At 39.1% G+C, this 15641-nt stretch overlaps 1 protein-coding gene across 2 annotated transcripts in view; it reads right to left on the minus strand.

Annotated features, from left to right (window-relative positions):
- necab2 (N-terminal EF-hand calcium binding protein 2) overlaps positions 1 to 15641 on the minus strand; it is a 79784-nt gene that overhangs the window by 24574 nt on the left and 39569 nt on the right. Inside the window, exon 7 of one of the 2 annotated variants that reach the window (XM_088006391.1) lies at positions 3944 to 4000. The exons of the other annotated variant lie outside the window; for it this stretch is intronic. Coding sequence (XP_087862517.1) covers positions 3944 to 4000 — 57 coding nt within the window. The remainder of the gene's footprint in view (positions 1 to 3943; positions 4001 to 15641) is intronic. 2 annotated transcript variants of the gene reach the window in all.

Consider the following 15641-nt stretch of genomic DNA (forward strand, 5'->3'; position numbering starts at 1 on the left):
CCCAGAAGTCATCTTTGACTGTGGGAATACATCTAGATTGTAACCTGAAAAATACAACTTTTAGTTCAGCCACTGCATTCAGTTTGGAGGTGTGTGCACTACTGTACAAGTGGGAGCTCTATTTTGCCGTGGACTATGATCTACACACAGGGATTGATCTGCACTGAGGGACACAGGCGTACCGGCTGCTCCAAGGACCCACATATGCAGCCTACAGGATAATGAGTCATCACTTTATCACTGAAGTTTTGCACATGCTCAGAAAAGTCGAGTAACTCGCGTTACATCACGCGTAATGGACAGCATGTTGATTTGGGCCTTTATTAGGAACAAATCAATGTTCTTATGTCCTGAAAAGCTAAACTTAATAAATAAACAGGGGTGTACTTTGTTTTCCCTCTAACTATACATTAAAAATGGGCTATCTGTGCTATAAATGTGATTTCAATGTTCTCAGAAAACCCTGAGAAGACTATCCTCATGGCATGGTATAAAGAAAAACTAAAGGGATTTTTTTTTTTTTTAGGAAATAAATTTTCGCAGATTCTGCAGAAAATTTCTTTAAAGAAATTGTCTTTATTAGGATATATTATTGGTGAACGACAACCTACACCAGCTCCATCAGCCTCCATCAGCGGTCTTTAGGAGGCCAAACGTTTCGGTGCATATATCAGCAGTTGGATCCCTGCTTTGAATCCTGGCCAGTGGGGCTTTCATTCTGCTATTCTCCCCGCATTTTACTCATATGTCCCTCTCCACAATCACTCTGTAATAATGGAGGGGGGAAATATGCCAAATAACAAAAACAGTGTTTTTGTGTCTGTGGCCATGACAACAAGGCAATTTAGTTCACCCCTCACAGCTTCCCGGCGGCTAATGGGAAGCTATAAGTGGCTCGACTGCTGCGGGCAAAAGCGCAATATGTGATTATCACAATGGCCTCCTGCAGATAGAAGATCTGGGGCCAGAGGCAAACGACATGTGTTCGAAGAGAATAAAGAAAAATATACAACTAAAACATTTTGGACCGTTAAGAAAAATACAAAAAAAAACAAAAAAAAAGAAGTTTTTTATTAAGATTGAATGTGAAATGAGAATGTGTAAAACATCCAGACCAAATGCTCTTCAGATATACGCCTAGCTCATATAATAATCTTATTCGTGGCAAGTGCAAATAAGTTCATCCTTGTGCTGCAGTCAGGCTCGAGGATAGTGGATCTAATTTTACAAAACAAGGTACTGGCTGTGCTTGGCTTTAGGCTTTAACAGGTTCTGTATTTTGAGGTTTAAGAGGACAGATATTTTTGTTATCAATGTTTTTACCTGACTTCTTTATCTTAAGATTTTTTTTTCCTCTGCTTTTTCCAATGAACCACATTTCCTCTGTTAATCATTTCCAGAACAGTGAATATAATTAAACAAGAATCACGTAAAGTGCATCATGAATTCAATAATGAGTTTTGTGCATGTAAAAAAAACAATTTTCAGAGTATAGTAGGTAAGAGTGCTATGAAAACTGGTCTTTAAACTGGGAACAAATGAAAAAGATGCATTTGGTTAAAAATATGCTAGTATGTCAACTCCAGGTCAACACAGACACAGTAAGCACAACGCTAGCCTCAAGACTTGAACAAACTATGGAAAGAAACTAAATAAAACCATCAGAAAATGGGAAACTCCTTGCAGAAACACAAACAGATACAAACCAAATCCATGGAGACCAAGACGACTTTAAAGTAATGCTAAACAAATTCAAGAAATGCCAACAGGAGCAAAAAAATGTCAACAGAATAAAAAAGAGCAGCTAAAAGGATAGAAGAAAGTCCAATCTGCACAGCAAAGATTTGTCATTTGGTATAAATCTATTTGTGCATCTATACTGACAAAATAATACCTGGAGAAAATGAAATTAGCATCACCATGAGGCCAGAAGGAAGCATGAAGTGTTCTTTGTTTGACAGTGAAATTCTCCTGCATAAAACTCTCATCTCAATAACTTCAAAATAATTCTTGACAAATATGTTTCAAAAATGTCTATACTGGTTAACAATGTGTTAAATGTCAACAAATCGTTAGCAACAACATGAAGACATCTTCCTGAAACACAAAAAAATGTCTCTTTCTGTGATAACACCGTTTGACCACAAATATATTAATTAGTTGGTACAGAAAAAATAATATGAACCAAAACCGGTCAATGCAGTCAGTGTTGTGAATCCAGTGTGAAATCAAAAGTACTTTATGTGTAAAAAGTGTGCAATAAATTGCATTACCCTGTCATTTTTTACTTGAGGCCATGCATTGTTTGTTGTGAAAATTATCCACATGATGCACAAAAACAAACGTACACACACACACACACACACACACACACACACACACACACACACACTTCTGCAGGGAAATTATCAAATGGAAAACCAACGTTGGCTAAAGCAGTCAGGAATTTTATAGCCGTTTAAGCAAATGCTATTTAATCTTTTTTTTTTTACGCTGCATTATTTTGAATACAAATGAAACATTAATTATTAGTTATTCAAGGAAAATCAGAGCACTTTATGAGACATATGCAACAAATCTCCTTCACTGTTTGCTTGCCTTCATGTGTACACACTAAACAAACTTACTGTGTTGAAGAAAAGTTCAAACTAAAAACTAAAATTATCACAGTGTCTTTGGAAGGATCACATAAATCATGCTGAGACTCTGCAGTAAGTGACATTTTGCATTTAAGTACATCAACATTTGGACATATTTAACATTGAAATTAATCTGGCTTTTTTAATCACCTGGTTAAAAAGCCACAAACAGGTTGTGGCTTAATTAAAAAAAAAAGAAGTAATTACCACGAATCACTGTTATTTTTAGAGCTTTCTTCAATGAAACATAATTCAGTTTGTATGTAACCACTATGGTTAATTTCTAAAATGAAAAGGAGGGATTGGTTTATTTCAACCTGCTCTAATTTCACTCTGTCTGGTGTAGCCACAGCACTTTGCTGTTAGTTTGTGCAATGATGCAACAAAACAGTGATTATCTTCTCCCAGTTTAATAAAGATGATTATAGATTACAGGCCTGCATGACTGATTACTGCACTCCAAACAGTCAGAGCCGAAAACAGCGGTTGTTGGTAATGACGGACGTTAAAGGTGCTGGCCGACAAAACGAACAAACGTTTTTAAATCGGTGAACCCGATGCCCAGCTTGTGAACGTCTCCGTTTCCTGTTTGACATTTCTAAGACAACATCAAAATGAACAAAGCTTCACATTTGTCTCCCTTGGGTTTTATTGGTGGATCCTCTAAGAATGTAATTATCCTGACTCACTGAGAAAAGTGTCTCAATGATTCATCTGTTGCTCTGCAGAAAGTGCTTTTTTAACCAGAGTTTGCAAGATCACTGAGCTTGTCTTATGAAGATAAGCAGATCATTTGCAAGTATTTAATATATGCGACAAATCTCCTTCAGCGTTTGCTCCACTTGGATGTCGGATCCATCCGAGCTGCTCCTGCTTTTCTCCTATTTTTAATTGTTTTTTTTATTAAGCAAATCAACTGAAAACAATACATTTTAAACTTATAGTCACAACTGTATTTATAACTCAAACTTTTTCCACATATTTTTGCATTAGAACCTCAAACTCTAAAGCATTATTCTGTAATATTATGCGACACTGACATATAGTAGAAGAAGAGGACCTCTTTATGGGTTTTAAACATCGCTTTAAGATAAGAGACTTTCTTACTTGGTTCTTATAAATTACTAAAGCCAAGAAAACAATTTCAGACCACATATGTTCCCAGGGAAATAAAGGAGAACCCATCCATGATGCACTCGCTGAGATCGCCGTTAGTTCAGCGCCCTACAGGCGGCAGTAAGCGATGCTGGACCGGAGGCTGCGTGCGGCGCAGGATGTATTCATTCAATGTTTGGCTTACTTACTGCGCTCGGGGTGCCATCTGTATCTGTTAGCCTCTGGTGCAGATCAAACGAGACTGTCTGTAAGCAGAAACACAACAACAACAAGAGCAGCAACACGTCAATCAACAGGGGCAACTACAGCAGCAGCAGCTAAAAAGCACAACAAGAGGTGTCGGTGCACAGGATGAGAGCAGAAGCAGGCACAACAGAGGGAGACAACGTTTTTAGATTTTTTTTTTTTTTCCAAGAAAGGTGGATGCAGCAAAACATGACAAGAAATTTACTTCTAAAATTGGAATTTTTATACAAAATGTTTTGGAAAGGTTAACGATTTAAGGCCTGAATAAAACAACCGTGCTAACGACTGAGACGACAGCAGAGCCAGGTGGTCTGACGGCACAATGACTGTGTGCAAAGACGACAAAAAAAAAAAAAAAATGATCTCCACGACTCTCCTCCGCTTTGACGCTCAGTGACTCAAAAGTTACATAAACCAGTTTGAGCCAGTAAGGTTGCCATTACTAAGGTGACAGATGAAAAATGTAGTTTGGGCAGGGTTCCTCAAAGGGTGACTGATTTTTACCCAACACAGGAGGTAAAGGTAAAGAAATGGGGTCTGGTGCTCAAAACACACACACACACACACACACACACACACACACACAGTTAAGAGATTATGAAGTCAGGCTTAATGTGACAGCCCGGTCACAGCTGGACTCAAATAGAAAGTGCTTTGTGCTGGTGGTTGTTCAGCACATAAAAGATTAGTCTCACCTTTAAACAGAATATGTTGCATGTGAGGAACATTGAAAATAGCTCAGACTGTCCAGTGGGGTGCACAGATCCCACAGTGACTCTGTATTTAAACCAATGGGTGCGTCAGACGACCCACACAACACGGAGTCAACCAGCAGCATCATGCCTGCCTACTTTGAGGATCCTCTTGTGCCTATTCCAGATGTTTCACTTTCTTACAGATTGATTTTTCTCGTTGCACAAAGTTGAGCTTTATTGGGAACTTATCAGGGAAGCATGCACACAGCTTTTTCTTTTGTTGGAAATAAATTGCTTCTCAGTGTTCAGCCTATTGTATCCTTTCATACATGCTTCACTAAACCCCTGTAAAACCAAGGCTCTGTTGCTGCTACAAAAAAACAAAAAAAAAAAAAACATTTTCCTGTTTGCACCATCCGGAGAGCAATAAATAATAATAGTTTGCAAACTGAGAACACGGAAGACAGCTGGAGAATCTGAGAGCGACACCCAGCAACAGAGGCAGCATGAATTTACCTTTTTAGCAGGTAACAGGATTTCCAGCGTGTTATCAGAGCAGCGGTGCCAATGCAGGGCACTATTTTCATTCTGCCAGATATAACGTCACTCAGTGTGTGGCTGGGTGATTATTCATTCGGTAAACAATTCGTGATTCGCTCTGACACAGTGTGATATTATCATTTCCTCTTCCAGACACCTGCACAGTGTCAATACGAAGATCCGAGCTGGAAGCAGTTGCATGAGCAGCAGGACAAAGACACTTTTATGATGCCTTTGTGAAACCTTACTTTACTCTCACATCCTTTCTGCAGCACTTTTCTCTCTGTAAATATAATCCAACAGATGTGTGTTTTGTCTCGGATCTCTTATTGTAAAAGCACAATGTCGCGGCCTTCTAGTTTCCAAAAAACAATACTCCAACAAAGGCCGTGGGTGTTGACAGGTGGTTTCTGATTAGAACGCACTTCCAACTTAATTTGTTTGAAAAAATATATTCTTTATTTCTTGTAAAAATAGCGACAAAATAATTACCAAAAAATGTCCTACAACTTAGTCAAAAATGAAGGTAAAAGTGGTCAAAAAATCATTTACAAAACCTCCCATTCACACACCAAACATTTGCCAAAACCATCCATCCACCCCGGACCCGGTGTGTTTTAATTACTTAAATTAATGGGAGGGTCTAACCAATTAACATAATCAATTCAAATATACAAATTATCTACAGATTGTGGATCTAAACTTAACTTAAATAAATTCTAAACTTCCCAAAGTGAAAGACTAAATTAGTAGAAATTATAAGTTTCAAACATTACATAAATGGCCACCACATCCCGGCCCCTAATTCATGTACAAGAATTATAATATCTGCATACGAGGCCATTACCAAATACAAGATCAATATTAACATTAGCAGATTTTTAGCTCTTCAATGTTTCTGTATCAATGACAAAATTCACTTAAACATCAATTTATGCAGTAGTCCACAATGTTTTTTTTTTTTTTTTTTTTTTTTATCCATTTGTTTTAGAAAAAATGAAAAAGCAAAACAGTCAATGTGTTCCATGACTTCCAAGTTAGTCTTGTCCATGTGCATGGTCTGTGTATGTATAAAAAGGTGTATGTAGCAGAATGTGATGTTCAGCATGTCAGTAAATGAGCATCAGTGTAAATGTAGAACCAGAGGTTCCAGAACTTAGCTCAGTTGGAGACAAACATTTATTGTTGTCTCTATACAGCCTCCAGCAGGAGACATATCTTGTTGATAGGCTTCTCCAGCTCATTTGTTCTTGTCTTGACTCGAACACGTCGAACTAATCCACTTGCATCTGCCATGGTTTCTGTGATGCGTCCAATAGGCCAAGAATTTCTCGGTGCAGCCTCGTCGACAACAAGCACCACATCATCAATGGCAAAGTTTCTGTGAGTCTTGTTCCATTTCCGTCGCTCTTGCAACAAAGGAAGATATTCTTTCACCCACCGTTTCCAGAACAGGTCCACAATGTACTGGGCTTGCCTCCAACGTCTCCGAATGTACAGGTCCTCTTTCTTGAATAAGGAGGGTTGAAAGACCACTTTATGCCATCTTGTGCTAAGCATTTTTGGATTTTGCTTTGTTCTAGCTCCAACACGGCTTGCTTTAACTCACGATTTGAGCTGACAAAGTTGGTTCCGTTGTCCGACCTCATTTCCTTTACTTGTCCTCTGCGGCAGATGAATCTCCTGATGGCGTTTATGCAGGAATCTGTGTCAAGAGAATGTGCCACCTCCAGGTGAACTGCACGACATGTTAGACATGTGAAGAGAACTCCATATCTTTTAACAATAGTTCTCCCTCTCTTCACTGCTATTGGTCCAAAGTAATCAACACCAACATAAGTAAATGGTGGAAGATCAGTTAAGAGTCTGTCAGTAGGAAGATCTGACATTTTTTGCTCACCTGGCTTTCGTCGTTGTCTTTGACACATCATACAGTCTCTGATTATCTTTCTAGCTGCTGAATTAGCATGAGGGATCCAGTACTGTCGTCGAAGAGTAGAAAGCATGTGATTTCTTCCTCTGTGTCCAACCTTTTCATGGATATGTTGAAGAATGAGCTTTGAAACATGGCTTTCTTTAGGCAATATTGCAGGATGTTTTGTTTCTTCTGGTAATGCTGCTTTGCTCAGTCTGCCACCCACTCTCAACACACCATCGGTAACAACAGGATCAAGCTTGTACAGATGACTTGACTTCTTCACTGCACCAGAGCTCAGGGCAGCCATTTCATCACCAAAATGTTTTCTTTGCACAAAGCTCACTATGGCTTCCTCGGCCTTGAAGAGATCATCAGTTGTAAGCTGAACATCCATTTTGTTGTCCTGATCATTATACATTTTATTTCCACAGTGTCTAGTTAGCAACTTCTTTGTTTGCATCTTTTCTTTTAGTTTCAGGATCCATGCTACACTTCTTTTTAGTTTTGTCCAACTGGAAAAGTACATTAGCAGCTTAGTAGTGGGACACACCTTTTCCAACAAAGCTACGCATGTCAGGATCTGATCTTTAACCTCTGGATCAGGTTCCAAATGGACAGGTCTTTCTTTGATCACTGTTGGCCATTGAATCTCAGGTTTTACGAGAAATTCTGGTCCACTGATCCAGGTGGAAGACTTTAAAAAAGGGCTAATCTTCATGCCTCGAGAGGCTGCATCAGCAGGATTTAACTTTGAGCTAATGTATCTCCATTGAGTAACCTTTGTAAGATCACGAATGATGGACACTCTATTAGCTACATATGTTTTAAACCGTGTTGTTGTGTTTGCAATGTACTGCAGGACGGTTGTGCTGTCACACCAGAAAACTGAGTCGCTCAGGTTGAGTTCAAGTTGAACTGACAGCATTTTGTCCAGACGCACAGCTAAAACTGCAGCAGCAAGTTCAAGTCGTGGTATGGTGACTTGTTTTAATGGTGCTACCCTTGCTTTGCCAATAACAAAGGAAACACACACTTCCTGTTTGTCATTAGATACCCTAAGATAAGACACAGCACCAAACCCAGTTTCACTGGCATCACAAAAATGATGCAGCTGTGCACTTTTTATCTCTCCAAATTCTTTGGGTGTGATGCATCGTCTGACACTAAAGTTGTCAAGAAGAACTAAATCTTCGACCCATTCTTTCCAAATTTGTGCCTTTTCTGGTGGAATTTTCTCATCCCAGCCAAACTTCAGTTTACATAAATGTTGAAGAATCTGTTTAGCAGGGAGAATAACTGGAGCTAAGAAACCCAAAGGGTCGTAAATAGAGCTGACAATGGACAGAATACCACGCCTTGTTAGTGGCTGGTGTTTGTTTACAATGCTAAAGGTGAAAACATCCTGTTCAACATCCCATTGCACCCCCAGGGTTCTTTCAGTGGGAAGCTGGTCCCGGCTAAGATCTAGCATCTTTACACCTGTTGCTCTATTTTCCTCCAGGAAAATAGTGTAGTGAGGACAGAGCGCTCACTACACACCCATTTATTGAGCTTAAATCCCCCCTTGGCACACACCTCAGTGAGCTGTTGATAAAGAGAAATGGCCTGCTCAACAGTCTGGACAGACCTGAGACAGTCATCTACATAAAAACTGTGTCTGATTGTATTAATAATCTCTTCTGGGTACAGATGTTCGTTGTCATCAGCAGTCTTTAAAAGTGCATATGTGGCACAACTAGGGGAAGAGACTGCACCAAAAATATGGACCAACATTCTATGCTCAACAAGCTCTTTTGTGATGTCACCGTTGGGCCACCAGAGAAAACGTAGGTAATTTACATGTTCTTCAGCAACTCTGACTTGGTGGAACATCCCTTTAATGTCTGTCATAAGTGCTATTGGACCTTGCCGAAAACGAATGAGCACACCTAATAAGGTGCTAGTCAAATCTGGTCCCTGCAACAGCTCTTTGTTCAGTGATGTTCCAGCAAACGTTGCCGCACAATCATAGACAACCCGCAGTGTTTTCTTGCGGGGGTGGTAGACCCCATGATGAGGTACATACCACACCTTTCCTTCCTCATGTTCCACTTGATCTTGTGGAATGATTTCTGAATGTTCTTCCACACTGATGTTATGCATAAATTCTTTGTACTCTTCGAAAAATTGCTTATCCTTCTGAAATCGTTTTAACAGACATTGCGCCCTCTGCTGGGCCACCTGTTTGTTGTTGGGCATTTTTACTTCAGGATTACGAAAGGGTAACTTCAGGTAATAGTGACCGTCTTTAAGCACCGCTGACTTTGACATAATGTCCATGAACTGTTTGTCTTCTACAGACATTTCAGCATGCTCATTGAACTGGTGCTCTACAAAATCCTGGTTATACTGACTGACCAGCATTTCTTCCAAACTACTTATAGACACACGGTTCACCTGGATAGAACCAGCAACATGTCCATTTTCTTCACTACCCTGACTGAGCGGACCATTAACAACCCAACCAAGACGTGTTAGCACAGCATAAGGCCCACTACCTTCACTGTTAACTATTTTCCAAGGTTCCAATGCTTTAGGAGCGTTTACACCAATGAGCAGCCCAATGCCAGCATCTATTGGTGTCAACTCAACACCTTTTAGATAAGACCATTTTCTTAAGTCTTCCTTTTTAGGGATATTTTCTTTAGTGACAGGAATGGATTGTTGAGTATATACATCAGGCAACTTCAAGTACTCATTTTCTTTTAAAGCAGCTACTTCCAAACCAGATAGTCTATAGCTACTTACAGGCTTTTCCTGACCCATGGTTTTTAGTATGATTTCCACTCTCTTTCCAGACGCATTTAACTGCATCATCAAAGCCTCTGTACAAAATGTTGCAGAGCTGCCTGGATCTAGAAAGGCATAAGTCTCTACGATCTTTGTCCCCTTTTCCAACTTTACTTTTACTGGGACAACTGACAGAGCACATTCATTAGACCCGGCCCCAGTGTAGCTACCAACATTCAAAGATACAAGAGCACTTGAGACTGGTGACTCTTCATTCTCAGTCTTAACTGTTTGATGCTGCTGCTCTGCTGGTGCAATATGCAGAACCGTAGGGTGACTTTTATTACAGGTGAGGCATGTTAAACGCTGTGGACAGTTTTTACTCATATGCCCCTTCTGTAAGCAGCCAAAGCATATACCTTTACTTTTAATGAATGTCACCTTTTCTTTGTTGGTTTTCCTCTTAAAGGAGTCACACTTTTCCATGCAATGACTTCCATGACAGAACAAGCATAGAGTTGTAGTCATCTTTACATTTTTATGACTAAACTGGACCTGTTTGTCATTGCTTTGTTTAGAAATTACAGCAACAGAAGTGGCAAAACTGCTGCTTTTGGTTTTAAAAGGAACCTTTGATGGTTTTAAAGCCATCTTTTCTTTTGCATTTTGACTTTCTCCAAAAACAGGATCTAATGCAGCTTTTGTTTGTTTTTCCAAAAAATCAAGAAGATCTTTAAACTTTGCTCTACGATCGTATTTTTCTGCTATGTCAACCACAATAAGTCGCCATTTGTCACGAAGTCTAAAAGGCAACTTTGAAACAAGAATTCTCATATTGGTAGAGTTTTCAAGCTCATCAATAAACCCAGCTTCATCCATTGTGTTGAAACAACTTCTTAGAAATAATGTATAAGCTCTTAAAGTAGTGGCATCATCAGACTTTAAAACTGACCAATTCAGAGCTTTGTCTATAAATGCAGATGTTATTTTTGCTCTGTTACCAAAGTTCCACTCAAGCTGTTTTTTGGCTTCTACATAAGCAGTTTCTGGACTCATGTGCATACAACTTCTCACTAAAGTTTTTGGCTGACCTGAGGTAAACTGTTCCAAGTAATAAAGCCTGTCCTGCATGTTGTCTGTCTTAGTTTCTATTCCTTGCTCAAAAGCCTTAAGAAAGGATCTAAAATGCAAAGGATCGCCACTAAAAACAGGGATTTCTACAGATGGCAGGAATGACAGTCTTTGCTGTTTTACAAGCATCTCAGTGATTTCATTCTGCTTCTTCATGATCTCTGTTAAAGCACTACTATGAACATCAACCTGAGACATTTGTCTTGGGCTTTCCCCTTCCGGTTTCACTAATGTTTCATTAATAGATGTCTCGTGGGGCATTGGCAAAGGTGCAAGAGTTGCCGATCGCTTCTGTGTTCTTGGAGCCTTTTGAGCTGTAGCAGCGGGTATGAACTCAGTAGATGCTGTGGAACCTGATGTTTCCTGGCTTGCGACGTCAGCGCTGGAACTTTTCTGTTCTTGCGCAGAGTTGTAGATTTTCATCTTTGCATCCGCCTTCACCAGCTTGGTTCTCAAAGCCAATGCTTCTTTTCTTGCTTTTAACTGGAGTTCTTCCAGCTCGAGCGCATGTTTTTCTTGCAGCGCATCCGCCTCCGCTTTCAGAGCTGCTCTTTCCACCTCGGCTTCCATCAGCGCCATTGAAGCCGCACGGGAACTCGAACTCCGAGCACTAGAGGCTTTACTCATTATACTGGGCGCCGTGCTGGCCGTCTTGCTGGCTGGTTTAGCTGCGGACCCAGATAGCCTTTCAAAGTTTTTGCTGATCGTTTGTTGCGCAGTCTGTGAGACGCTGTCATCCGGCTCAACGTCACGGTCATGAGATGCCGCCTTTGATTCAACATCAAACGCTGAACATACTTCGCTCTTCTGTGCATCAGGATCGCCATTCATCCAAACTTCGATCTCATCCAAGAACTCTTTAAAACTGATCAACTTTGGTTCATACCAATCGCCGTGATCGGTTTCCTTTTCATCATCGTTCAGAAGTCTTTGAACTGAAGATTGCAAGTCCATAAATTCTGCTAAATAATTATTAAAAGTTTTCATATGCTCATCTATGGAGGGTTTTGATTCTCCAGCATCAATTAAAGCATGAATGTCATTTCTTTTTCTTGTCAGAACGCCGAGTTTGGCTCTGCGCCTTTTAATTAAATTAAAGAGTTCCTTTTCCTTTTGAAATCCTTCATCTTGTTCATCCATTTTCAACACAAATTTCGTTTCTCTAAATCCAAAAGATAATTGTCCAAAACAAACTTTTCAATTTGCACCTCAGCGTCTCTACTTTCTTCAACAAAGTATCGCATTTACTCACGAACTTTGTGCGTCTTCTCCAAGTCCATTCCATGAAGTTTCAGTCGCCCAAGTGCGATCATCCAATCTTCCAAGCTTTTCCAAGTCTTTTCTAATATCCAAACGTTCCAAAGATGGTCCAAAAAAATGATTTTTTGACTTAAATGTCGCGGCCTTCTAGTTTCCAAAAAACAATACTCCAACAAAGGCCGTGGGTGTTGACAGGTGGTTTCTGATTAGAACGCACTTCCAACTTAATTTGTTTGAAAAAATATATTCTTTATTTCTTGTAAAAATAGCGACAAAATAATTACCAAAAAATGTCCTACAACTTAGTCAAAAATGAAGGTAAAAGTGGTCAAAAAATCATTTACAAAACCTCCCATTCACACACCAAACATTTGCCAAAACCATCCATCCACCCCGGACCCGGTGTGTTTTAATTACTTAAATTAATGGGAGGGTCTAACCAATTAACATAATCAATTCAAATATACAAATTATCTACAGATTGTGGATCTAAACTTAACTTAAATAAATTCTAAACTTCCCAAAGTGAAAGACTAAATTAGTAGAAATTATAAGTTTCAAACATTACATAAATGGCCACCACACACAATGTCAAACAACGAAGGTTTGGTGAAAAACTGATATACCTGTACAATTTATACTCCTGTCGACGAGTCAGCGTTTCTCCTTTAATTACATTTCCATTATAATTTTAATTAATTTTATGTGACTTAGTTATCAGTTACTATGAAATGTGCTAGTTGATCAATTTTGAATTTAATCCTCACTAATGTGTTTACTTCATTTTGAGAGTAGAGCACAAACACAAATAAAATAGTTTATTTTGCTGTATGTGTGTTAAAAAATAAAAAATAAAATAAAAACAGACCCTAACTGAGTTTAATCAACTGTAAAAATAACTTTTTCTTCAAGCCACAGTCACTTCAAACACAACCAGGTAGGAGTAATGGGCTCTCTGGAGCCTTGGGGGCCACAAGTGATTGAAGAACATCTCTTTAAAGGTGTTTCAATCACTGCTGCCAAAATTGAGGTCACTGGACTGCGGGAAATTGTTTTATTTAAACCCGAGTCATTTGTTGTACGAAATCACAGTTGGGCTTAAGGCTGAAGGCTCATTCTAACAAGGAAGTGAGAAAACATGTTCTCTTCCTCTTCCAGATCTTCGTCCTCATGCTCCCCCTGGGCAGCATAATGCGTTTTGTTATTCTTTGCTCTTTCTGTCGTAGCTGCTTCCTTTTGCGAAGCGAGCCGAGTGCACCGAGGATCCATTAGGCTTAAAAGGCTCAGTACTGAAAAAAGAGAAGGGGATGAAGGATGTAAGGGTGGACAATGAGGAAAATGAGTTGGTGTCCTGAATTGTGGACGTGTCTCAGGAAAAAGACGAAAGGGAAATAGTTAAGTACATTTCTTTTTTTGGAACTCCTCCTCCCCTCATCTTTCCCTCTTAATAGAAAAAAAAAATCATAATTTATTCACCCACTCATTAACCATCTCCACACCTTCTCTCTTCTCATCCTGATCTGCTTTCTTCTGTATGCGGCCAGGATGCTCCAATTTTGCTTTGATAATTGTTGTGCAAATAAAACTCAAAGTGCAGAAGCTTGGCAAGCGCATGAGTTTAATAAGGCGTTGCAGTGTTTAAAAGAAATATGCAACAATACAGTTTAGTCTCATTAGAGCTAAAATAACAATTAACCAAATTTACTTAATTTACTCTGAATGAGCAGCAGAAATGTTATAGCTACACACAAACCCCTCTAGAAGTGAAATATGGATGTAAACAATTAATCTTACAGCTCATGAAACAATGTCGTTGGATGGACTGAACTATTAATGTTACAGTGGAACTGGACTAAAGTGCTTAACAAGCACACAAGATGCAATTACAAATGTGTGCAAAAAAAATGAACATTGAAAACAAAGGAACTCAACAGACTGACTTGATAAAAATGGGTCTTTAAAGTTTCTTAAAGTGATTCATTTTCTGAACTCGTCTAACATGGAATGATAGATTGATCCAGAAAATAGAAGTCGCTTCTGCAAGTAAGATGCTATCAAATGATGAAAGGGAATCAATTTGTCCACCTGACTGTCCAGTGGATTTGTGTTCTGCATGATTTCAATTGTTTTGTTGTAAGGCATTATTATAAAGTCATTATAGAGGTGAAGCTTTCCGTACAGCTTCACCTCGAATCAGATTCACTTTGATTTGATTTTCGATAGCTGTGCCCAAATTACAGTTATTTAAACTTGGGTAAGACATGGTGCTCTGAGCATCATTCAGCTCAAAGCAGCACAGCCTTGCTCCGAAGTTCTGCATTTCATTGGAACAAAAGGTTTGCGCTGATGTGTGGTGTCCACTGCATCCTATTGCAACCAAGACAGGCACCACAATGTTCAGCAACAGCAATGACGTGTCGTGTTTTGTTAATATTGTGGAGTGCTACTTTATAATGTAGATAAGGATGTCACTGATGCATCTCTTCATCTTTATGCTGATGACATAGTCGTCTATCATAATGCAAACCCTGGGATTTGATGATCTTCAGCCTGCTGGGTGAACAATAGGGACTTTTGTACCTATTGTTCACCCAGCTATTGTCTTTTCTTTATTAGTGAAATATTTATGTTTAGCTTCATCACAGCATCTAGTCTCCATCGACATCACACGGCAACTCTAAGATGAATAAGTAAAGATACTGTATTTACTACAAAATAAGGCCTTTAACAGTAACATATCAAACAGAACATCAAAGCAAAAGAGAAAATTGCTGCATTGGACACAGCTATTTCATATTATGCGAAAAAAAAAAAACATACATATTGCAACAAAACCTTTAGGTAAAAATGTATAAAACTGAAACATTAAAACACAGTTGTGAAAATATTAATTTTACCACATAGAACAGGTGTTAGTCATCTTAATAAATGTAGTTGTTAATTATCTGTTGAAAAACATCTTTACAAAATTAAAGCAAAAATACTGGAGTTAGATCATGTGTCTGACGAGCCTCATGTAAAGCTATTTATCCAGCTTGTAGTGTTACTTGCAGTCGCCACATATTCTTTAAAGCATTTGGTTACAGTTTTAATCAGTCGCAGTTTTTGAAATGAGTCATGTGGGTAGTTGCTCTTATAAATATCTGTCCGTCGAGCCTGAAAAATGTTTTCTGAGACATGATTTGTAGAGGACTGCACTGCATTTTAGCCTGCTTCATAATCTATATGATTTTCTGCATTTTTGATTGCAGAAGGAGGGGCTCATACAAGGCACCATTCAAACAAGTAAGGGCCTCGTTTCTAATGCATCCTCTGTCAGCTTGAAGT

The sequence above is a fragment of the Poecilia mexicana genome, unplaced genomic scaffold (assembly GCF_051168715.1).
Source record: "Poecilia mexicana isolate PSO_F unplaced genomic scaffold, ASM5116871v1 scaffold_6, whole genome shotgun sequence".
Classification (NCBI taxonomy): domain Eukaryota; kingdom Metazoa; phylum Chordata; class Actinopteri; order Cyprinodontiformes; family Poeciliidae; genus Poecilia; species Poecilia mexicana.